The following is a 20,895-nucleotide window of genomic DNA, read 5'->3' on the forward strand; positions in this document are numbered from 1 at the left end:
TTAATGAAAACTGAACACTGTAAATAGTCAGTTTTTTCCCTTTAAATGTACAACCATTTTTAAGGGAAGCCAAGAATTATAATAATGTTCTAATCCATTATGACACAGTGTAGAACTGTGGCCAATTGTGATTATTTCATACAAGATTTTTCAAACATATGGTAGAAAAGGAATTCAAAATTGATCTCCTAAAACTGCAAGAAGACTCTTAATGAGGAAAAGTCAATATACACATCTTGTCAATTGTTTTGAGAAAGGATCATTGCAAGATGGGATGGCTGGCATTTCCTATCACTGGGATGATATGCACACCACAGTTTTATTTTCTTCTTTTGCTCCTCGCTGAACCATCCTAAATTCAATCAAGGCAGCTTCAATTTTTGTGTGTGGCTTTTTATTTCTTAGAGATTTATTACCTTTATTTTTATTATCTGAAATCCAAACAGTCTGCATGGTTATTGGCTTTATTTTGCAGTTTCACAGATGACCTAGGGTGACAGTTTTGAGTGTTTTTGAGGAGACACTAACGGAGACTACAGAAGAGCAGGTCTGTTCAGAGTCGCAAAGGTTGTCCATGGACACTGCTCCATCTCCCTATGGCTGCCCTGGGAGCCACATTACTCTTTTTACAAAAGCATAAATAAAACAAAAATAACTTGTTCTAATCACAAACCCCAAATTAGCAAACAGCCACTTTGAAAGTGGAGTAAGTTTAAGGAATGTTAATTAAATGGTTATATCTTCTTTAGATAGATGGAGTCAGTGAGATAATTGTGAAAATATACTTAAAAGAAATGGGTTTAGGTAACTTTGAAATAAAATTCTTTATTTGCTTTCCTCAGGCTTCAGTGATCAAAGAATGGTCTCCTATATAAGCAAGCTGCAAGATGTCATTTAGTGGACATTAATAGTGAAGTTAATTGACAGCACTTGTTACAGATGTCTGTATTTGAAGGAGAAAAAACAGCTTTTTAGTCCATCAGGTAGCGACAAGAGTTTATTCAGTAGGTTCCGTTCCTTTTCAGGCAGAAATTAATTTTGTGAAATCACATACAGTAAGATAAGACTTTGTCTCATTTTAGTTCACTAAAAAATACTCAAGAGTCTTTATTCAGTGACAGTGCATTGTCTTCTGTAATACAATTAGTGACACACTCAGGATAGGAGAATTTCCATCTATGACAGTTGGTATAATCAAGAAACAGAGCCTATTGTAGTCAGTATTTGCTTTGAGATGGACTCCAATTGCTTAGAAAGTTGGCATACACCTTGAAAGCATATTATTTTGAGAAAAATTATAACACTACATAATAAAGCCTTATGATGTTTTGAAGTCAAATTTCAAGGCATTATATGTAGCCATAGGGTAGCCAATTGTACCAACATACAAACTATATTCAAATAGTACCCACTGCTGGGCAATCATTAACATTTATTCCAGGGTTGGGTTTTTTTAGGCTTTACAGTGTGTTGCCTCTGTCCTTTCAGCACAAGAAAATGCCATCTTGTAATGTAATATCTATATCTATATATCAATATCTAGATAGATAGATTAGGATAGGGTAACTGTGCCAGAAAGTGATGTTTTAAAAGTAAGAACACAAATCATTAATGAATAAATTGTGGGTAATGCCAAGCAAAAAAGGCTTTTGTTTTGTGCATGTCTGTCTGTCTGTCTTTATAAACCAATTGCAGATGCCCTGAGCTCGTTGCTGTTTTCCATTCAGGTTGTCAGAATTTGTTGCCATCATCTTACCAATATTTATAATCTGCATGGCATTACCCTTAATTCAGTGTTTTTAAATGAGTCTCACATCTTGTCTGCACATTGTTAAAGAAGGCTTTAAAGTCTAGCGTCAGTTTGTACACCTCTAGCAAAAGGGTTGCCAACAATTACTGCACTTTTCTAAAATGCTGGTTTGAAGAGAGGCCTGATAAATCTAGCATTATGAATTGATTCTCATACTAGTGCTTTTAATAATACTTTAGTTAACATTTATATCATACTGACAGCATTTTTAGCCATGCGTAATTATTTAAAAAGCAGCTTTTAAGAGCCAGCCTGGTTGCCTAATGACAGTGTTCTACTCTGCTAATTGGAATACCTAGGTTCAGTTCACCATCCTTTTTTCTTGCTTTTGGAACCAGCTGAGGCTGGAAGTGTCATGGCTATGCTGCCCTCAGCCTCTGGGGTATAAAGTACTGGTATAATTATAGGGAATTCTGCAAATATTAAGGTAACCTCACCTTTAACTAGGACATAATTGGTATGTTTTAAAAGGTGATCACTTTGTACATAAGCACAGATACTCCAGGTGTGTTAACCTACCTCTTCTCATTCAGGAAGTTACAATAAGTAAATAAATAAAATCATCTATAGTATAGTATATATTATATATACCATGGATAGGTGTTAAACTCCAAAATGACACATAAATATCTATTACTAGTGCTATTGATATATACAAAGCAATGTTGAGGAGGTAGAAAGTGCCAAACAAATATTTAGAAGATAGAGCCCTTACTTAACAGATTTAAACATTTTATTAAAGCTAATGTTTTTACTTGGGAGACTGTTCCAACCATAAAGGGCAGCTTGAAAGAAGTGGGAGTGGGTGAAAGAGGAAAAGTGAGCAGATAAGAGAGAGGTTTGGCTGGAGTGTACAGAACAGCGGGGGCATGGAAATTGATTTGAGAAGAGAGGGCAGAGCTATATAGTACCTTGGAAGGGAGAAAAGTAGCAGAGACTTAATGTCAACAAGGGCAGAAGCCAGCGAAGGGAGTGGAGATGTGAGGAGACAGTTTGTGATACAGGCTGTAGTGAGATATTTCGCAACCTCACTGAGAATCTGGCCCTATAATTTTAAACTAGCTTTTTTTGCATGCACAGATTAGTTTATTAGTGAAATATTTTGCAAGCAGAATATTTCTTGTACTTCTCATACTAGAGAGAGATGCTTTCTTAAATGGATCTGTCTCCAAGCATCAATATTCTATTGTCACGATGCATCTGTTACCAGGGCCGGCTCTATGCTTTTTGGCTGCCCCCCATCCCCACCCTGGGCTCCTCACCGCACCCCCCTGCTGCCCCAACCCTGGGCTCTCTCTCCCAATCCACACCCCCTGCCGCCCCAGCTCTGGACTCTCCCCACCACCACCTGCACCCTCCTTCCACCGCAGCCCTGGGTCACTGGTAACTCGCTCCCAGGGCAGGTCATTCAGCAGGAATTTTAGATGTGCACAGAACACAGACAGGATTGGTTCCCATATGGTTACAGAACTGCAGTAAAGTGGAACAATTTTCAGCTTGTGTGATTGGAGGATATCTGGATCCATATTATAAGACTGTCCTCCATAAATGAGGAAAAGTTGAGGTGCCTTTATTATTCTTTTGTTCCACTCTTTCTTTCTATGGGGAATTTGCCAATGCAATATCACTGTCTTCCTTTTAAACAAACAAACAAACAAACAAAAAGGCAATGGCTGTTGAAAATAGCAATGCCAGTTCTAATAACCACTGGGAAGCATTTCTTGCTCAATTTTATCCTACTTTTTCTACAGCAAATTACAGTGGATCAGTATATTTGATTTGGGAGAAATGAAGTAACAGCTGCCCAAACTGAGCTTGAGTACTCCTGAATTTTGAGGTGTTCAAATCTGGAAGGCAGGTGCTGGGGGGAGAAGGGCTGTGGCTCCATGGGGGAGCATGGCAGCATGTATGCAGCAGCATGTCTGGTGCTGCGCGGAGCCAGACACGCTGGTCTGAGTGGCACGGTAAGGGGGCTGGGGTGCTGGAGACTGGGTAAGGGGTTCCGGGGTGGCAGTCAAGGGACAGGGAGCAGGGGGGGTTGGATGGGGCAGAGGTTTGGGGGGGGCGGTCAGAGGCAGGGAGAAGGGGGGGTTAGATGGGTCAGGGGTTCCGGGGGGGCAGTCAGGGGACAGGCAGCGGTTGGATAGGCATGGGAGTCCCAGGGGTTTGTCAGGGGACAGGTAGGTGATGGGGTTCTAGGGGGGAAATTGGGGGGGGGTCTCAGGAGGGGGCAGCTGGGGACAAGGAGAAGGGAGGCATAGATAGGGAGTGGAGTCCTGGGGGCAGTTAGGGGCAGGGGTCCTGGGAAGGGGTGATCAGGGAGCAGGGGGGTTGGATGGGTTGGGGTTTCTGTGGGGGGCAGTTGGAGGGAGTGGATGGTGGGGCTACCCTCCCTCCCCGTGGAGTGTCCTATTTTTTGAATGTTAAAATACGGTATCCCTACCCTTCACAGTGCAACTCTGCAGCATGAGGTCCCCCTTCTTCCTTTCCTGTTGGTAGTGGCCAAGGGAATGCTGGGAAATGTAGTTCTTTCCCTGCTCCAGGGAACTACAGCTCCCAGGGCCCCCTGTTGGTTCTCAGCTCTCATGCTGGATCCCTGCCGCCCCTGCAAATGGGCTGCCCCAAGCAGGTGCTTGCTTTGCTGGTGCCTAGAGCTGCCCCTGCCTGTTACTACAAAACATTTAAGGACTCTTTGCAGTGAAATAAATGCAATAAGACAAATTTGTTTTTAAGGGTTAAACTGAGCTTTTCAGGTCTTTTATTTTAAAAGCCTGTTTAAGCAAATTGATAGGCATGAAAAAGAAGTTGGTTGCAGGATCTATACCCAAGTGTTTCAGTGCTTTTCAGTGATCATGAGGCATTGGTATTGTACATTTGACAGACATCTACTTTGCCTGCACAAGTGAGTGCTATTGGACTCATACATGGCTGTAGCTGGTAGATCAGAGTAAAAATTGCAGTGTGCAAACTCAATAATAACCTCTCCCGTGTTTCATCATCTACCTACAGCAAATCCTACCAGAGCAGGAGGAAGAGAATACCCAGGCTCAGCTGAAGTGATTCGAGAATCCAGCAGCACAACAGGCATGGTGGTTGGAATCGTTGCAGCAGCGGCACTGTGTATCCTAATCCTTCTTTATGCCATGTACAAGTACAGAAACAGAGATGAAGGCTCGTACCATGTAGATGAGAGTCGAAACTACATCAGTAACTCAGCACAGTCCAATGGGGCTGTGATTAAGGAAAAACAGCCCAACAGTGCTAAAAGTTCCAACAAGAACAAGAAAAATAAGGATAAGGAATACTATGTCTGATCCCAACATCTAAGAGAACACTTGTATAGAAATAGTCTTCATTTTATCTGAGACATAATACAAACTTATTTACTTTACTTTTTATGAAGCACATAAAAAAAGAAGACAGGGAACGCAATCAGAAAGGAAAGACTGTTTTAAAAACAAGCATTTCATGCTCTTGTTTTTCAGAAACAGGAGCCAATAAATTTCTAAACATCCACAGTGTTTTCACTTACTCTGCCTGTCTTTATGTTGCTGGAACATTTCTGAAAGACGATGATGACACCACGCATTCATAAAGCAACGAGTATTACTACAACATCAAGGCACAATATGAAACAAACTAAATAAAAAAAACAAAACTCACACACACACACACACACAGAGAAAAAAAAAGAAGCTACCTATGATTCTGGATTTAGCCAAAGTGCTAGCGCTTTCTTGAGAAGTAAGTTAGTCTTATTGCCAGAGAAGACTGTCATTATATATGGTGACTCAACAAGCAAACATAAAAAGTTTGCCACCTGGTGCAGTAAAACTGATTGGAAACTTGCATTTGAAATGAAGTGCTGGCTTTTCTGAAGACTTATGTAAAAACATTTTCAAAAAGCCCCTTTCTGGTTGTGAGGAAATAGTATGGAGGCCTTATTTTCAAAAACAAAACAAAAAAATGTGGAATATAAGGCACATTTTCACAAAAAGCAAACAAGAGGGCATAGATACAATCATTGGGAAATTTTCATGCACGCTTAATATGTTATTACATATGTTTATATAAAACACATCTATATGTGCTTTCTGGACCGTGATAAGTGATGTTTTATAGCCTGTTGTATAGAAAATGCAAACTATATCTGCTCTTCAGCCATTTTTGGTAAACTCAATGTTCTAAGTGTTCCTAGATATAGAAAGTTTTATGACATCTGGAGCAACAGACATAAATTCAGTTTTTTGCAGCCACTATAAATTGTCACAAATTTCTTCCTTTTTTTTTAAATTTACAGTGTAGTGATTATACTAAGGGGATGTGTATGAATGTATATAAGAGTCAGCTAATTTTTTTCTTACCTGTACAGCCTCTATTCTGTTGCAATTCAGTTATAGTAGTTTGTATGAAAGAAGTGGATTAAAAAGCAAAAAATATATATCTATTGTAACTTTCCTCTCCCCTCTAGTCCCCGTCCCCTGCTCCCAATGTACATCAATAAAGTCAATCAGAATCACAGATTTTCCCATAAATGTACCACATTCATAAATGAGTTATCATTTAGCAAGGTAAAGTGACTTTTGGGCTCTAATCAAGGTTTCATCACTGAATAGTCTGTTTTGCTTTACAGAAATCTTGCTCCCCAGGAAACTATGAAAAAGTTTAATTCCTTGTGAATCTTAATATGAATCATACAGCATGTATCTGTCATTCTTTTACTACACTGTTGGTTGGTAAGAGACCTAAAAAGGTCTACCACTTTAAATTACTTCCACTGAGGAATTACCCTTCCCCTAAATAAATAAATAAATAAGTTGAGGTGCATCTTGCTAAACATTTTTCAAAGATGTGCATTTTGTCATATAAATAACAAGGAGTCCAGTGGCACCTTAAAGACTAACAGATTTATTTGGGCATAAGCTTTTGTGGGTAAAAAACCCACGAAGCATCTGAAGAAGTGAGATTTTTTACCCACGAAAGCTTATGCCCAAATAAATCTGTTAGTCTTTAAGGTGCCACCGGACTCCTTGCTGTTTTTGTGGCTACAGACTAACACGGCTACCCCCTGATACTTGACATTTTGTCATATGAGAAAGTATTTTAAGCTAAGTTGATTCCATAGTATTACATGATACATAACCTGGCAATTAAATATAAGTTGATCAGTGATCATATTTTAAAATAAAATTTAATTGCTACATATATTAGTTAAACACATATTAAATATCATAATGTTATAGATTTATACATTAAGGTTTTATTAATATTGTTTCATTGGGTTCACAGCAATAAAGCATAGTGTTAACATATCACTTATACAGAGGTACAAAGAGAATACATTAGACAGAGAGAGTAGTTCAATAGAAATCTTCTGAATCATTGGAAGGCCTCCTAGGAGGAATATAGATATTCACACTTTACAGACAGAAAAAAATAATTTAAAATTAGCTTTAAACAGCAGGGCCAACACATCTTCTTGTGTGTTATTCACTGTAGCTGATGAAAAATGTGGGAACTGGTACAGCGATCTATCTTGGACAGAGAGGACACATATCTGAGAATGCCACTGTGGTTGCCAAACAAATTGTGGTGCGTATCATAGTGTATATGTAATGGGATTTTTATTTTTATGATGCTTGGCAGAAATTGAAAGTGAGGTTGCACAGCATTTTTTTTAATCCATTCAAAAAAAATTAGATCATTGTTCTCCTGTGGCATTCTTCACTTCCCCCACCTTTGTAAGTCAGCTGTATTCTGGGGAAGACAAGGAATAGGTATATTCAAGATCAATATTAAAATCATGATTTTTTTAAGTCAGTGGAGAAAAAATAAGTTGACTGCCAGGTAATGTTCAGTACTGAGATTTCCAGCATTGAAAGGTATACGGAAGGGCAAAGATAACCTGTATATAGGAATTCTAAGATGGTACAATGTATGCTTTGGGCAGATTGAAATGTTTCTTTCCATCTTGGTATTGACTGTATTATCCTAGGAGGTGCAACCAGGCTATCTTTCAAGCAGTTAACATGCCAGTAAGTGAATATTTTAACAAAATACATACATCAAGGAATAAAAGGTGTACAACTGATAAAAGCAAACATTATCTGCAACTCTTTCTGGAGGTTCTCCTTTTTCTCTTTGATTTCATGATTTAACAATGAAGATGCATAGAAGTATAAGAGCATCAGAAGTTTCAGTAACTGAATTAAAATGTTTTAAACATTTTAATACCTAACATACCTAACAAAAATTGAATTCCATATCTATAACAATGCTATATGTTTGACTGAGATAGCTTCATTTCTATTACTGTATACTGTTGCCTTTTTAACAAAACACTAAAATAATATGTGAAATGATTTCATCCCCAAGAAATCAAAAAAGAGGCCCGATGCCCTAACCTTATAGTGCTTTCTGTGATAGATATTTACGAATTTTTTTGATTTGTTGCAAAGCCAATTTATCCATTATTAGAAATGCTAAGCAAGTGGAATTTACTGTTTTGTTAATAAAATGTTTCTTAATACAAATGTTGCCTTGTTTTTTTCTCTTACCTTTGTTTTATATGATATTTATCATAAAATGGTGAAATCAATATAATTTAAAGTGACAGGATTTTCTTTTAATTACAGGTCTACTTTTGTTCATCTTTTACTATGTTGGTGAGCAGTGACTCGTGAGTATTCTTATTGTTGTCAAAGGAGCTATTTTTGAGAGTAAGTGCTCACCAACATAACTGAAGGCTCCATCGCTGACTTTAGAGCTGAAAGCATTTCATTAAAACAATCAATGTTTTTAATAAAAAAATAAATATTTTGCAGAAATTATTTCAGCTGGAATTTTCCATTTTTATGTATTTAATTTAACCAAAAATAAAAATTGGGGGGGTTGTTTTTGGAAACTCAAAAGGTCATAACTTTTCCCTCCCATCCCCTTTTCCAGTAGAAAAAAAGGTGCCAAAAAGTAGGGAAACAGGAAGAAAACTTAGGAGGAAAAATGATTTTTATTTTGTTGACAAATTATTTTCTAAATCCATGAAAAAAATTAAAATAGAAACTTTTCATTTCTCTACAATTTGTTCCTGGAAAATACATACCAATTTTCAACCAGTTTTAGTTCCCGTTCATCAGTCCATCCCTATTCAGCAAGGCATTAAACGCCTGTTTAACTACAGGCAAGTGCTTATATTTCATTGACTTGAGCATGTGCCAAAGTTAATGAACTTGAGTGCTTTGCTGAATAAAGATAGACTTAAGCACATGCTTAGATGCTTTGGGCCCCAATTCAGAAAGGTACTTAAGCATGTACCTAACTTTAAGCACATCAGTAATCCAATTCTTTTCAATAGGACTACTTATATATGCCTAGTTAAGCACATGCTTAAGTACTTCACTGAACTGGGCCTAAACTTTCTAGAGAAAGCAAGACATATCTCCACATGGTGGAAACCAGTATAACTCTGCTGACTTTATTTATTCTAAAAATGTCACCTGAACATATTTCATGTAACAACAAAACTGTAAACTGAACTGCTTTAAAACTGTGGTTACAGTATGGCTTTCATAAATATAGCTTATCATATATTTAGGAACTTGTTTTATGTTTAATTAATGAAAGGAAATATAGTAATAATGGTTATTCCTCCAGTCCTAAGCCCCACTGTATTTGTTCATTTCTCTGACACCTGTATTCTGTTCTCCCTTCAAACAAACTAATGGCCTCTCCGCACTCATATCATCAGTCATTATTTGCTGCTTTAAGTGCTGGCTTCCATAATCAATCGTCACTTCAGCCAGGTAATTAGAAAGGTTTCATATGATGGGAACTCTTAGAACAGTGAAAACAGCATTCCAGTGTGTTATAAATAACAGCTGCAGGCATTATTCCTCTAATTGTGTCCTCTTTATATTTCAACACAACAGCTTTATACTGAGGATTCGATTGTTTCCTTTTAAACTCAGTATATTATCACATTGATAACAGAAAGTCACTTTTAAATTCAGCACAATACAAAGGTTGCTTCATCACCATGTGAGAATATGACTTACTCAGTATTGCCAACTCTTTTTTTTTTTGAGTCTACCATTATCTGGTGGTTTTCTTAAAACCCCAGCTCCTGGAGTCAGGTGATTGTGAGAGCATGTTCTTTTAAAAAAAGGTTTATAGCTCTCATGGTTGCAAATAAAAGATTGCAAAAGTGACTCCTAACAGCTCAGAAACCATAACATATAATAAAAACCCAAACATACTATTTTGTTAAAATCTCATGATTTTTAAGCCAATCTTATGGCTTTTGTGGCCTGACTCGTGATTTTTGAATGCTTGGAGATGGCAATGCTGCTTCCCTTGCTATCATCAGCTTTGACCAGGGCCTCTGTTTCCCCATTGGATGGGTGGTTCTAGCCCTCCAGCCAACCCAAAAACTTTCCCTTTCTGGGATAAACTAAAACATCCTCCTCAGGAAAAAAAAAATACTCTAGGCTTCAGCCCCCCTCATCAGCTGCTGGGTCAGTATGAACCCCCCCGGCGATCTTTTTCCCAGTGCCTCTCAAGGCTTTCTCCTAGGCTATTTTGCAGACTTCTGTCTCAAACTCTTTCCCTTTGGAAGCCAAACTTTGACATGATTTTCCACAGAGCCTCATGGTTGACAGAGTCAAAGGCTTTGGTTAGCTCGATAAAGGCCATATACAGCTCCTGATGTTGTTCTTGACATTTTTCCTGGTTGTGCCTGGCTGCGAAAATCATGTTGGTTGTGCCTCATGATGGTCTGAAGCCACACTGGGACTCTGGAAGTACTTCCTCTGCAAGAGGAAGCAGGCAATTCAGAAAGATTCTAGCAAGAATCTTCCCAGCGATGGAGAGGAGAGCAATGCCTCGATAGTTGCCACAGTCGGCCCTATCTCCCTGTTTGAAAATGGTGATGATGTTAGCGTTACGTAAGTCAGCAGGGATTTCTTCGGTGCACCAGATATTGAGTAGCAAGTGAAGCTTGTTAGTCAGTGTTTCTCCCCGCCACTTTCAGTACTTCATCTGGTATGCCATCAGGACCTGGTACAGGTGTTGGTGGGTTGGCAAGAGTTTCCCAGACACCATCAGTCATAGTCGATTCTCGATTTAGAAGCTTTTGGTACTGTTCCTTCCAGTACTCTTTGATGGATTTGTTATCTTTAAGAAGGGCACTACCATCTTTGGATCTCAGAGGTGTGAGGCCTCATGAGGTTGGTCCATACAAGGTCTTTGTCTCACAAAAAAAGCTCCACGTATCATATTTGTCAGCAAATATTTGGATTTCTTTTGCTTTGTCCTCCCACCATTTATTTTTGAATCCTCGGATCCGCCTTTGAACTTCAGCTTTGAGCTGATGGAAAGAGCCATGCTTCTCACTGGATAGAAGTTGGTTTTGCCAGTCGCAGAAAGCTTTTCTCTTCTGGTCCAAAAGGCTGTAATCTCAATGTTGTTGTTGTCAAACCAGTACTAATAGTGGCAGGTAGCAAGGCCGATGGATTTCTCACAAACCTCATGGATGGTCTGTTGTACCTCGAGAGTTCTTGGGCAACAATTGCTGTTCTGCATTTGGGTCTTTCACTTTTTGATTCATCTAGTAGGGTACAGACATTCCAAGTTGCAAGAAACATTTTTGTTTTTCGACCGCATTGGGAGTGAACCCTCTGGATGCAGTTATCAAATCAGGTATGGTGCAATAGCCTATGTTTGGGGCACCTTTTCTAGCCCCTTCCCCATTTAGGGTGAGCAGAGGGGTTCCTAAAAAGGCCTGCTCAGTCATGACCGCTGCTGCTGAACATGCCCCCCTATTCCAGTCCAGGGGCACATCTTGCGGTCACCACCTGCGTGTGGGTCTGTGACTAGGGACTCCTGGTGATCACTTCACCTGTCCCCATCACCACTTGCCCATCGCCGCAGGACTTTTATGGATAGGGGTGGGGAAAAAGTTCTTCCTGTGAAATAACCCTGCACATGAGTAATTTAGTGTGCGGGAGCTGTTGTGCACCAGCAACCACAGAAATCTTGACAGATGAGGCACCTGTGTCCGGTGGCAAGGAGATCCAAGACAACTGGGGATTTCTCCTCTGTTGCAGCCTTTGTTCACCTTTCCAGCCATTGAGAGGTGATCCTGCTTCATCCACCTGTTCTGCCTTTGAGGTCTTGTACTAGGTTGTGTTGTGCTGCATTCAGCAATAGACATACCAGTAGTGCTGGGTGATTATTATTTTTACATTTTGGGGGGGTCAAAAATTGCATTTTTGATGCTCTAAAACTGTTTACAAATTCAGGCCAAATTCAACAAACACTTTTACTGGGTGGGGGGGTGGACCTGGAAAAACGTTTCATTTTGAAATGTTTCATTTTGAAATGGTATTTCAAATTCAGCCTTTTTTTTTTTAAACAACTATGGAGGCGGAAGAGTGAAAAACACTTGAAAGCAGCTGAATCAAAACAGAAAATTTAAAAAATATGTTTTGCATTCTTTTTGGTTCACTAAGAAACAAAAAATATGAAAGAAATCATTTTGAATTGACCCAAAATGTTTTGGCTGATTCAGAAAAAACATTTTTCAAGTATTTTTATACAATGAAAATATTTTTTTGAAAAATGGTTTCAGGTTAAATTGAACCAGATTTTTTTTTTGGTCAGATTTTTTGGTAAGGGATCAAAACCAAAATAATCAATTATTTACTTATTTACAAATCAATTATTTTTTTCAAGAGACGCCTGCCTCAATCAGTGCACAGGATGCATGGTGTTCACTGCAGGGCAGCTTTTTAGTCTCGTCTTTCAATGTGTAGTCCCCAGGCCTTGCTTACTCTACACCCTCAAACCCTCTCCTGACTGCAGACCTATTTAATTTCCTCCTGGATGGTCCTATGGTTCTCTGGCCATAGTATATCAGTGCTTCACACACATTAATAAATGTACTTTCACAACATTCCTGTGAGAAGAGTTGATTTACAAATGGTGAATGTTAGGGATTAAATTTAGGGATTAAAGACATTAAAGCCAAAATTGTCACATGTTCACTAATTTTTGGTGGCCAATCTGCAACACCTAGGGCTTGATTTTTTTCCCAGGGTACTTACTTATCATTTAATAGCACTTTATATGTTCAAAATGCAGCTTCAATTGTGAGTGTTCAGCACTTCTGCAAGTCTGGTGTCTCATATCTCAATCTTTAACACAGAACATAAGAAACACATAATTAAGGGTCAGATATGAAACTTTTCATTTATGTGACTTGCTGAGCATCAGATAGGAATTTTACCCTTGACTTTGCAATTTTAACACTTTTATCACTGGGTTGGTTTGTTATCTAATTTCCTAAGTTTACAAAAAAAAATCAGAACAAACAGAAATGCCATCATGTGGAACTGTACTGACCTCCCCCAGCTTGAGTCATCAGCAGAATTCAGATCTCAAGCTCCTGAGCACAGACCTTTGTCACTTGAGCTAATAGAGTAACATGTAGCAGACTGTTATCTTCTGTGTGGATCTTCTATGCTGATTGTCTAATATCTGTGTTGTCTGCAGTGCAGTTACCTTGTGCATTGTCATTATTCTCTAAGTCTTTTTTAGCTCCTCAAGAATATTATGGAATGTTCACTTTTCAGCCTGGAATCTCTGGAATATTTTTTCCTACATGAGCTTTAGACAGATGATTTGTTCTCTATTTATCCTGTATTCTGGGTAAAGGAATCTCATATATCTCCCCTATCCTCTGTCACATTTCTATCTTTCTGAACAAGATGAGTAATACTCCCTGAGGTACAGGACACCAGTATTGTGTGTGTGTGAGAGAGAGAGAGAAAGAGAGATAGGCAGAGTCCTTCCTCATGTTAGCCTTTCACAAAGACACTCCTAGCAACCAGCTGAGGGTATGGCTACAATGCAATTAGAAAGCTGTAGCTAGGCCATGCCAATTGACTTGGGCTCTTGGGGGTCAGGCTAAGGGGATGTTTAACTGCGATGCAGATGCAGACGTTTGGGCTTGGGATGCAGCCCAAGCTCTGGGACCCTCCCATCTCACAGGGTCCTAGAGCCCAGGCTTCAGCCTGAGCCCAAACATCTCCACTTGAATTAAACAGCCACTTAGCTCAAACCTCGCGAGCCCAAGTCAGCTGACCCAGGCCAACCGTGGGTTTATAATTGCAGTGTAGAAATACCTTGAGTTGCACTTTTAGGTTTCAGTGAAATCTACTGCTGTCCAGGCACAAATATCAAAGCTGGGAGTGTGCTCTTCATTTGATCTTTCGCCACGGGCATGCCACACTAAATGAGATTCTAGCTCTCTTTCTCTCTCTCTCTCTCTCTCTCTCTCTATTTTACAGTTTTATACTGCCACTGTTACCCAGTATCTGAGAGTAAAATCAATAGCGATAAGTCTCTAACAGAGTTTATGGAGTTTCTGGAACTTCTCCCTTTTAAGAGTCAAATCTGTGCTTGAGGTAAGATTGTTTTTGGTTGATAGGGGTTTGAAAATAGAAGGAGATGTTTGTATTTTGATGAAAGTGTAAGTGATGTTTCTGTATCTACTTATTGGAATGCATCTACTTTTAGTTGTGTTCTGAATCAGGAATCTATATTTAGGCACACCTAACCAGACAGCTTTGACTGTGCATATTTAGGTATTATTGGTGCAATTATGCAGCTGTTCTCTGTGTGCATAAACAACATACATCCTTTTACAATTGGATGCCAGATCAGGGACAACTAACTGTTACCTATCAGCTCTCTGTTCTTGGGGAACCAGGGCACAGTATCCAGCCTGTCTGACTCATGAAGGTCTGCCCCCCGCCCCCAGGCTCTGCTTGAACCAATTCCAATCAGAAGAAAGACTTACAAAAAGCAATGAAAAGGCAGTGGGAGACACACCTAAACCCCTCCAGACAAGGGTGACAGGATTATGGCAACTCACCTAGCCTCATTTGCATCAGAGATGGGACAGGGAGGCATTTCCATTAGCATACAGAATGGAGAACAGAGATTCCAAGGCAAGAACCACACTGAACTCTGGGACCAGAAGAGCAGGGAAGCACTGCATGATGGGGGATCTCTGTTCCAGATGTTAATGAACCCACGCCTGCACACACCCAGCTCAATAGTTATCAGACCAATTCTAGTAATAAATCCTTTATTGGTATCCAAAACAGTGAAACTCCCGAATTGCATTGTGAGCTCCCTCCAAGGAACACCACCCATAGTCAGGAATGATCAGTTCCTATTGTCTAGCCTGAACAAAACAACTTTGGTATATTCCCTTGAGCCATCAGTTTAACAAATCTAGTGTGCTCCCTGGAACCATTGCTGTTTCCCTACAAAAACCCTTTCCCATGCTCAAGTAAGTGTTCTGATGCCTGGATCCAAAATCTGCATCAGTTCCATTGGGACTTCATCTTCTCTTGACTGATCATGTTGGGGACTCTGCCTGTCTCTAGCACTCCGGACCCTCAGCTACCACCACCAGCTGGGAACCCCAACCGGTTCAAGCTTCACGGAGTGGTGAGAACCTAACTCTCTCTGTGTTTTTTTCTACTCTAGGTATAGCTTTCTAACCTGATCAGTTATAGTTTTCTAAATATGACTTTTGTAGTCACAGTTAAGTTAGATTTGATATTATAACTGTTCTGTTTGTTTGGTTCCCCTTGTATGGTTATTACCTGGCAATAAATAACTTTTATGATTAAACTGGTTGCTTCCCTCTCTCTCTCTCTTCCCCATTTGCTTTGCAGTAACACTCCCCTTACTTAAGCTAAAGATCCCTGTAGCACCAAAAAATCCTGTAGGGTTTGCTCATCAACTGGGTTACTACCAGAACAATTGTAATGTGAAAGTTGTGATAGGGACCCAGCCTGCTGAGTCCACGGGCATATAAGGGTGACAGCTTGGAAATGCTGCTCAATCAAGCCTGCTGCGTCCAGGGACATATAAGGGGTCAGCTTGGGAGTGCTTATTGACCTAGTCAGACATGCTTTGTTAATGTGTGTGTGTTCATCTGATTCTGGGGCTGGAGGAACCCAGCCCTGGAGAACCTAGGTCCTGCAGGATAACTCCATTGGGAGGGGACTTGCTGACAGGAGAAGTAGAGCTCCGTATGAGAACACAAGTGAGACAAGCAATACATTGATAGAATTACAGAACCCTCCCCCCAAAGAGTAACTCTAATAAATTAGCATACCCCAAAGTAACAGGCAAATCTGGTAACATACCCTTAAACTTTTGGTTAGCAGAGACATTGGCTTTTTGTGTCAGCCTCTCCGATGCATCTCTGGCTTTTCTGGCCAGCTACCAGGAATTTAGGATTTAGTCTGAGGAGAAGTTGGGTTTTGTTTCTTTAGATCTTGCCTCCACCCCTCCACTAAGGGCTGTTGTCCACCCCAGGCTCCTGGTCAAAGAGGAGAGAAAGCTTCATTATAGCTCATCTTCCGTCTCTTTCTCACCTGGCTGGCACTGACCTTCTTGATGGGCTAGTTGGGGAAAGAAGATAGTTAGAGGGGGAAACTCACCCAGCCTGGCCCTAAAGGCATAAAATACTGTCAGAGCAGCTAAGTTAGCAGCACTGAGCTTTTGGGGTTGTAAGACCTTAGAGAGCTGAGGATGTTAATATCTAGAAAGGATAGAGCCAAAGATACAATTAGCTAGGGGGACAGGCTGAGGACAAGAGCTGAAGGGGGAAGACCTAGGGTATGTCCACACTTCATGTAAGCCTTGGATTTGAACTCAGGGTCAAGTCTAACCTCCCCCCTTCCATCTATACACAAATCATGCTAAACCAGGGCTCAGACCCAGGGTCCCACCTCTTCAACCAGAGGCAGGGAAAGAAAAAAAAAAGCTTGGGGGAGTTTAAGTGAGTATATATATTGTCTGTTCAATCCATGATTTTTATTATCTAGCAAACATGAATTTAGGTTCCCATGCTCAACTTTTGAAGATGTTGTGCAAGCTTCTGTTGAGGAAGAGGGCTGAGAAGTGAGATATAGAGTGATCGCTTAGTGAAAAGTGTTCTCCCACAGGTGATATGGGGGTTTTGTCCTTTATCATTTTTCTATTTGAGTTTATTTGAAAGCGTAGTGATCATGGACTGCATATAGACACAGGATTTATGGCTTATTACAACAATCTATTACCCACTGATTCCCCCACCCCAGCTTTTGTTTTCCCCGCTAACAGGAGGGGTGTTAACGAGCCACTTCACGTTGAATGGTCCCTTAAAATATATGTTAAGTACTTATACTAAACAACCTGCTCCACCTTATATTTAGCTGTGACACACTGAGGTCTTGTCTACTCTACAAAGGTTTGTCAGCAAAAAGCCTTTTTTGACAAAACAGTGGAAGTGTACACACTGTAATGTGACTTTTAGTGACAAAGCAGTCCTGTTTCGGTGACAAAATAAAATCACCTCGATGAGAGGCATTGAGCTTTCTGTGGCAAAGTTTTAGAGAAAAAGTGTCAGTGTAGACACCGCGCTTGATTTTATCGCTGTAAATGACCTCCAGGAGGTATCCCACAATGCTCATCCTGTCGGCTCTAGTCAACCAACTCTGTTGCTCTGCAGCCAGGTAAACAGCCATCCGCCCCTCCCCTTTTGAAGCCATGGGAATGTTTCTAATTCCACTTCCTGTTTGCTCGGCATGGACAGCTCACGTCACATCTTCCCAGCTGACAATGGTGGCTGCACACAGCAGACGCTCTCTCACTTGAAGTACTGCAGAGCTGCTGGGTCTGCTCAGTATTTGGGGAGAGGAGGCTGTGCAGTCTCAGCAGCATTCCAGCCATAGGAATTTGGATACCTATGGGCAGATTTCTTGTGGCTTGTGCGAAAAGGGCTATGATCTGGTTATGGTGCAGAGCAGAACAAAGATAAAGGAGCTGAGGCAGGTGTACCAGAAGTCAAGGGAGGCAAGCCATCTCTCCAGAGCTACACCAAAAACTGCCACTTCTATAAGGAGCTGGACACTATCCTCAGCGGTGACACCACTTCCACTGCTAAGAGCCCTGTGGATACTTTGGTGGGGCTGCAGGCAGAGGCAAGTGGACTTAACCCAGAGGACAACATTGTGGAAGAGGAGATGGAGTTAGAGGAGATGTGGAGCCCATTGCAGCGTTACCAGCAGGGGCAGCGAGTCAAGAACTCTTCTCCACTCCAGAGATATCCAAGCCAATTCCAGCAGTCCCTTTCCGGTGACCAAGAAGCAAGAAAGGAGACCACTCAGTAAGTGATTTTTTTAAGCTGATGCTGCTCAGTTATATGAAGTAGAGCTGTCCTATGCTTTGTATAGTGCAGAAGTGAATGAAGGAATAGAAATTTAAAAGTCTAGGTGTATTTGTGTGTGCTGGACATTCCCCTGTGCAGCTATGCACACAATGCTCAGTCAACCTGTGGAACTCCTTGCAAGAGGATGTTGCGAAGGCCAAGACTATAAGAGGGTTAAAAAAAGAACTAGATAATTTCATGGAGGATAGGTCCATCAATGGCTATTAGCCAGGATGGGCAGGGATGGTGTCCCTAGCCTCTGTTTGCCAGAAGCTGGGAATGGGCAATGGGATGGATCACATGATGATTACCTGTTCTGTTCATTCCCTCTGGGGCACCTGGCATTGGCCACTGCCGGAAGACAGGATACTGGGCTAGATGAACCTTTGGTCTGACCCAGTATGACGGTTCTTATTTCTTATGTCCATGAATCATCACAAGTGCTTCCTAACAAAAATCGATTTAATGAAGCATGGCAGATTGCTGCATAGAAATATGCATCACTGGTTCTCATTCTCAAAATGTTGCCTCAAAGCCTCCCTGATTCGAATTAACCCCTGTTGTGCCCCTCTAATAGCCCTGGTTTCAGGCTGCTCAAATCAGCAGTCCAGCTATCTGTCTCACCAGTTCACCCCTGAGCAAACCTTTCACCCTTATCTTCACAAATATTATGCAATGCACAGAAGGTACTCTGACCATGGGAATATTTTTCTCATTGAGGTCTAACCTGCCATAAAGGCAGTGCCAGTGCACCTTTAATCTGCCACATGCACATTCCACAGTTATTGCACATACTCAGCCTACTGTTGAAACGCTGTCCAGGTTTCCCATGTAAGGCTTTATGAACTATGGAAGTAAGGGGTACACTGGAGCTCCCAGGATCACTCTGGGCATTTCAACATCTCCCATTGGAATCTTCTGATCTGTAAAGAAAGTCTCTGCTTGCAGAATTCTGTATAGGCCAATGTGAGTCATGCACCTTCCCAGACCACCCCATGTTGATGTCAGTGAAACAACCACAAGCACCTGCAATACCACGGAGACATACCCCTTTCTATTGATGTATTTCATCACAAGATGGTCTGCATGATTAACTGCACTGCAATATGCTCTGTGTTAATGACAGTTAACAAAGCAGTAGAGAGCAATGTGGGATCCATCCTTTCATACAGAGATGGTGAGCATATAGTAAACAGGGGCTATTGAAAAATGCAACAAACTGCAGTAGGAAGATCACAGAATGCTCGGATGGAAAACAATGCATCATGGGTCATGGAGCCCACACCCATGATGTGCTGTGATCCACTCTGCCAATCCACAAGTCCTAGCAGCAGAAGGTGGCGAGTAGCACTGTGGGATACCTACCCACAGGGCGCTGCTCTTATCATCAATGTTAGAGCACCAGGTGTTGATGTGCTCTGCTGACAGAGGAAGTGTAGTGTGAACATGCAATAGCGATGTTATTATAGTACTTTTTGGCCATTGACATAACTTTTGTTGACAAAACTCTGTAGTTTAGACAAGGCCTGAGTACATTTCCCAGACCTCAAGAAGAGCTCTGTGTAAACTTAAAATCTTGTCTCTCTTACCAACAGAAGTTGGTCCAATAAAAGATGTTACCTCACCCACCTTGTCCCTCTAATATCCTGGGACCAAAATGACTACAACAACACTGACTACAACAAATATGACAGTCATTACCATTGATTTTGTCTAAGTAAGGTTTGCAGTATTTGGCCTAAAGACTATGTGCCCCTTTACATACACATGCATTATTTAACAATTCTTTATAACAATTGAAACTGGCATTTTTAAGAGAGTTTAATGGAGTTAAGTGCCCAGGTCCCATTGGAATAAGTGGAAGTCAGATGCCTAAGGGCCAGATTTTAAAAGGGCCAGATTTTAAAAGATATTTCAGCACCTAAAGATGCACCTACTGGAATTTTCAAAATGCCTAAGTGCCCAGCCCCCACTGAAATCAATAGGAGTTAGGTGCCTAGATGTTTCTGAAAATTCCACTCAGTGCAGGAGCGAAAATACCTTTAACATTTTGGCCCTAACTCTTTTACTCTCCTTGGAAATCCCAGCCAAAATATTTGTCTTCCTTGAATGTACTAGAATCAGAATAATAGAATATCAGGGTTGGAAGGGACCTCAGGAGGTCATCTAGTCCAACCCCCTGCTCAAAACAGGACCAATCCCCAACTAAATCATCCCAGCCAGGACTTCGTCAAGCCTGACCTTAAAAACCTCTAAGGAAGGCGATTCCACCACCTCCCCAGGTAACCCATTCCAGTGCTTCAACATCCTTCTAATGAAAAAGTTTTTCCTAATATCAACCTAAACCTCCCCCACTGCAACTTAAGACCGTTACTCCTTGTTCTGCCATCTGGTACCATTGAGAACAGTCTAGATCCATCCTTTTTGGAACCTCCTTTCAGGTAGTTGAAAGCAGCTATCAAATCCCCCTTCATTCTTCTCTTCTGCAGAGAATCCCAGTTCTCTCACCCTCTCCTCATAAGTCATGTGCTCCAGCCCCCTAATCATTTTTGTTGCCCTCCGCTGGACTTTTTCCAATTTTTCAACAACCTCCTTGTAGTGTGGGGCCCAAAACTGGACACAGTACTCCAGATGAAGCCTCACCAATGTTGAATAAAGGGGAATGATCATGTCCCTCGATCTGCTGGTAATGCCCCTACGTATACAACCCAAAATGTCATTAGCCTTCTTGGCAACAAGGGCACACTGTTGACTCATATTCAGCTTCTCATCCACTGTAACCCCTAGATCCTTTTCTGCAGAACTACTGCCTAGC

The 20,895-nt window shown here is 40.9% G+C and overlaps 1 protein-coding gene across 12 annotated transcripts in view; it reads left to right on the forward strand.

Annotated features, from left to right (window-relative positions):
* Window positions 1–6,721, forward strand: part of NRXN1 (neurexin 1) — a 1,323,847-nt gene extending 1,317,126 nt beyond the window's left edge. For all 12 annotated transcript variants that reach the window (XM_045010133.1, XM_045010135.1, XM_045010134.1 and 9 more), the window contains one exon: window positions 4,820–6,721. In XM_045010133.1, the coding sequence (XP_044866068.1) occupies window positions 4,820–5,124 (305 nt within the window). In that variant the 3' untranslated portion in view covers window positions 5,125–6,721. The remainder of the gene's footprint in view (window positions 1–4,819) is intronic.
* The last annotated feature ends 14,174 nt before the right edge of the window (window positions 6,722–20,895 follow it).

Source organism: Mauremys mutica, chromosome 3 (assembly GCF_020497125.1).
Source record: "Mauremys mutica isolate MM-2020 ecotype Southern chromosome 3, ASM2049712v1, whole genome shotgun sequence".
Classification (NCBI taxonomy): domain Eukaryota; kingdom Metazoa; phylum Chordata; order Testudines; family Geoemydidae; genus Mauremys; species Mauremys mutica.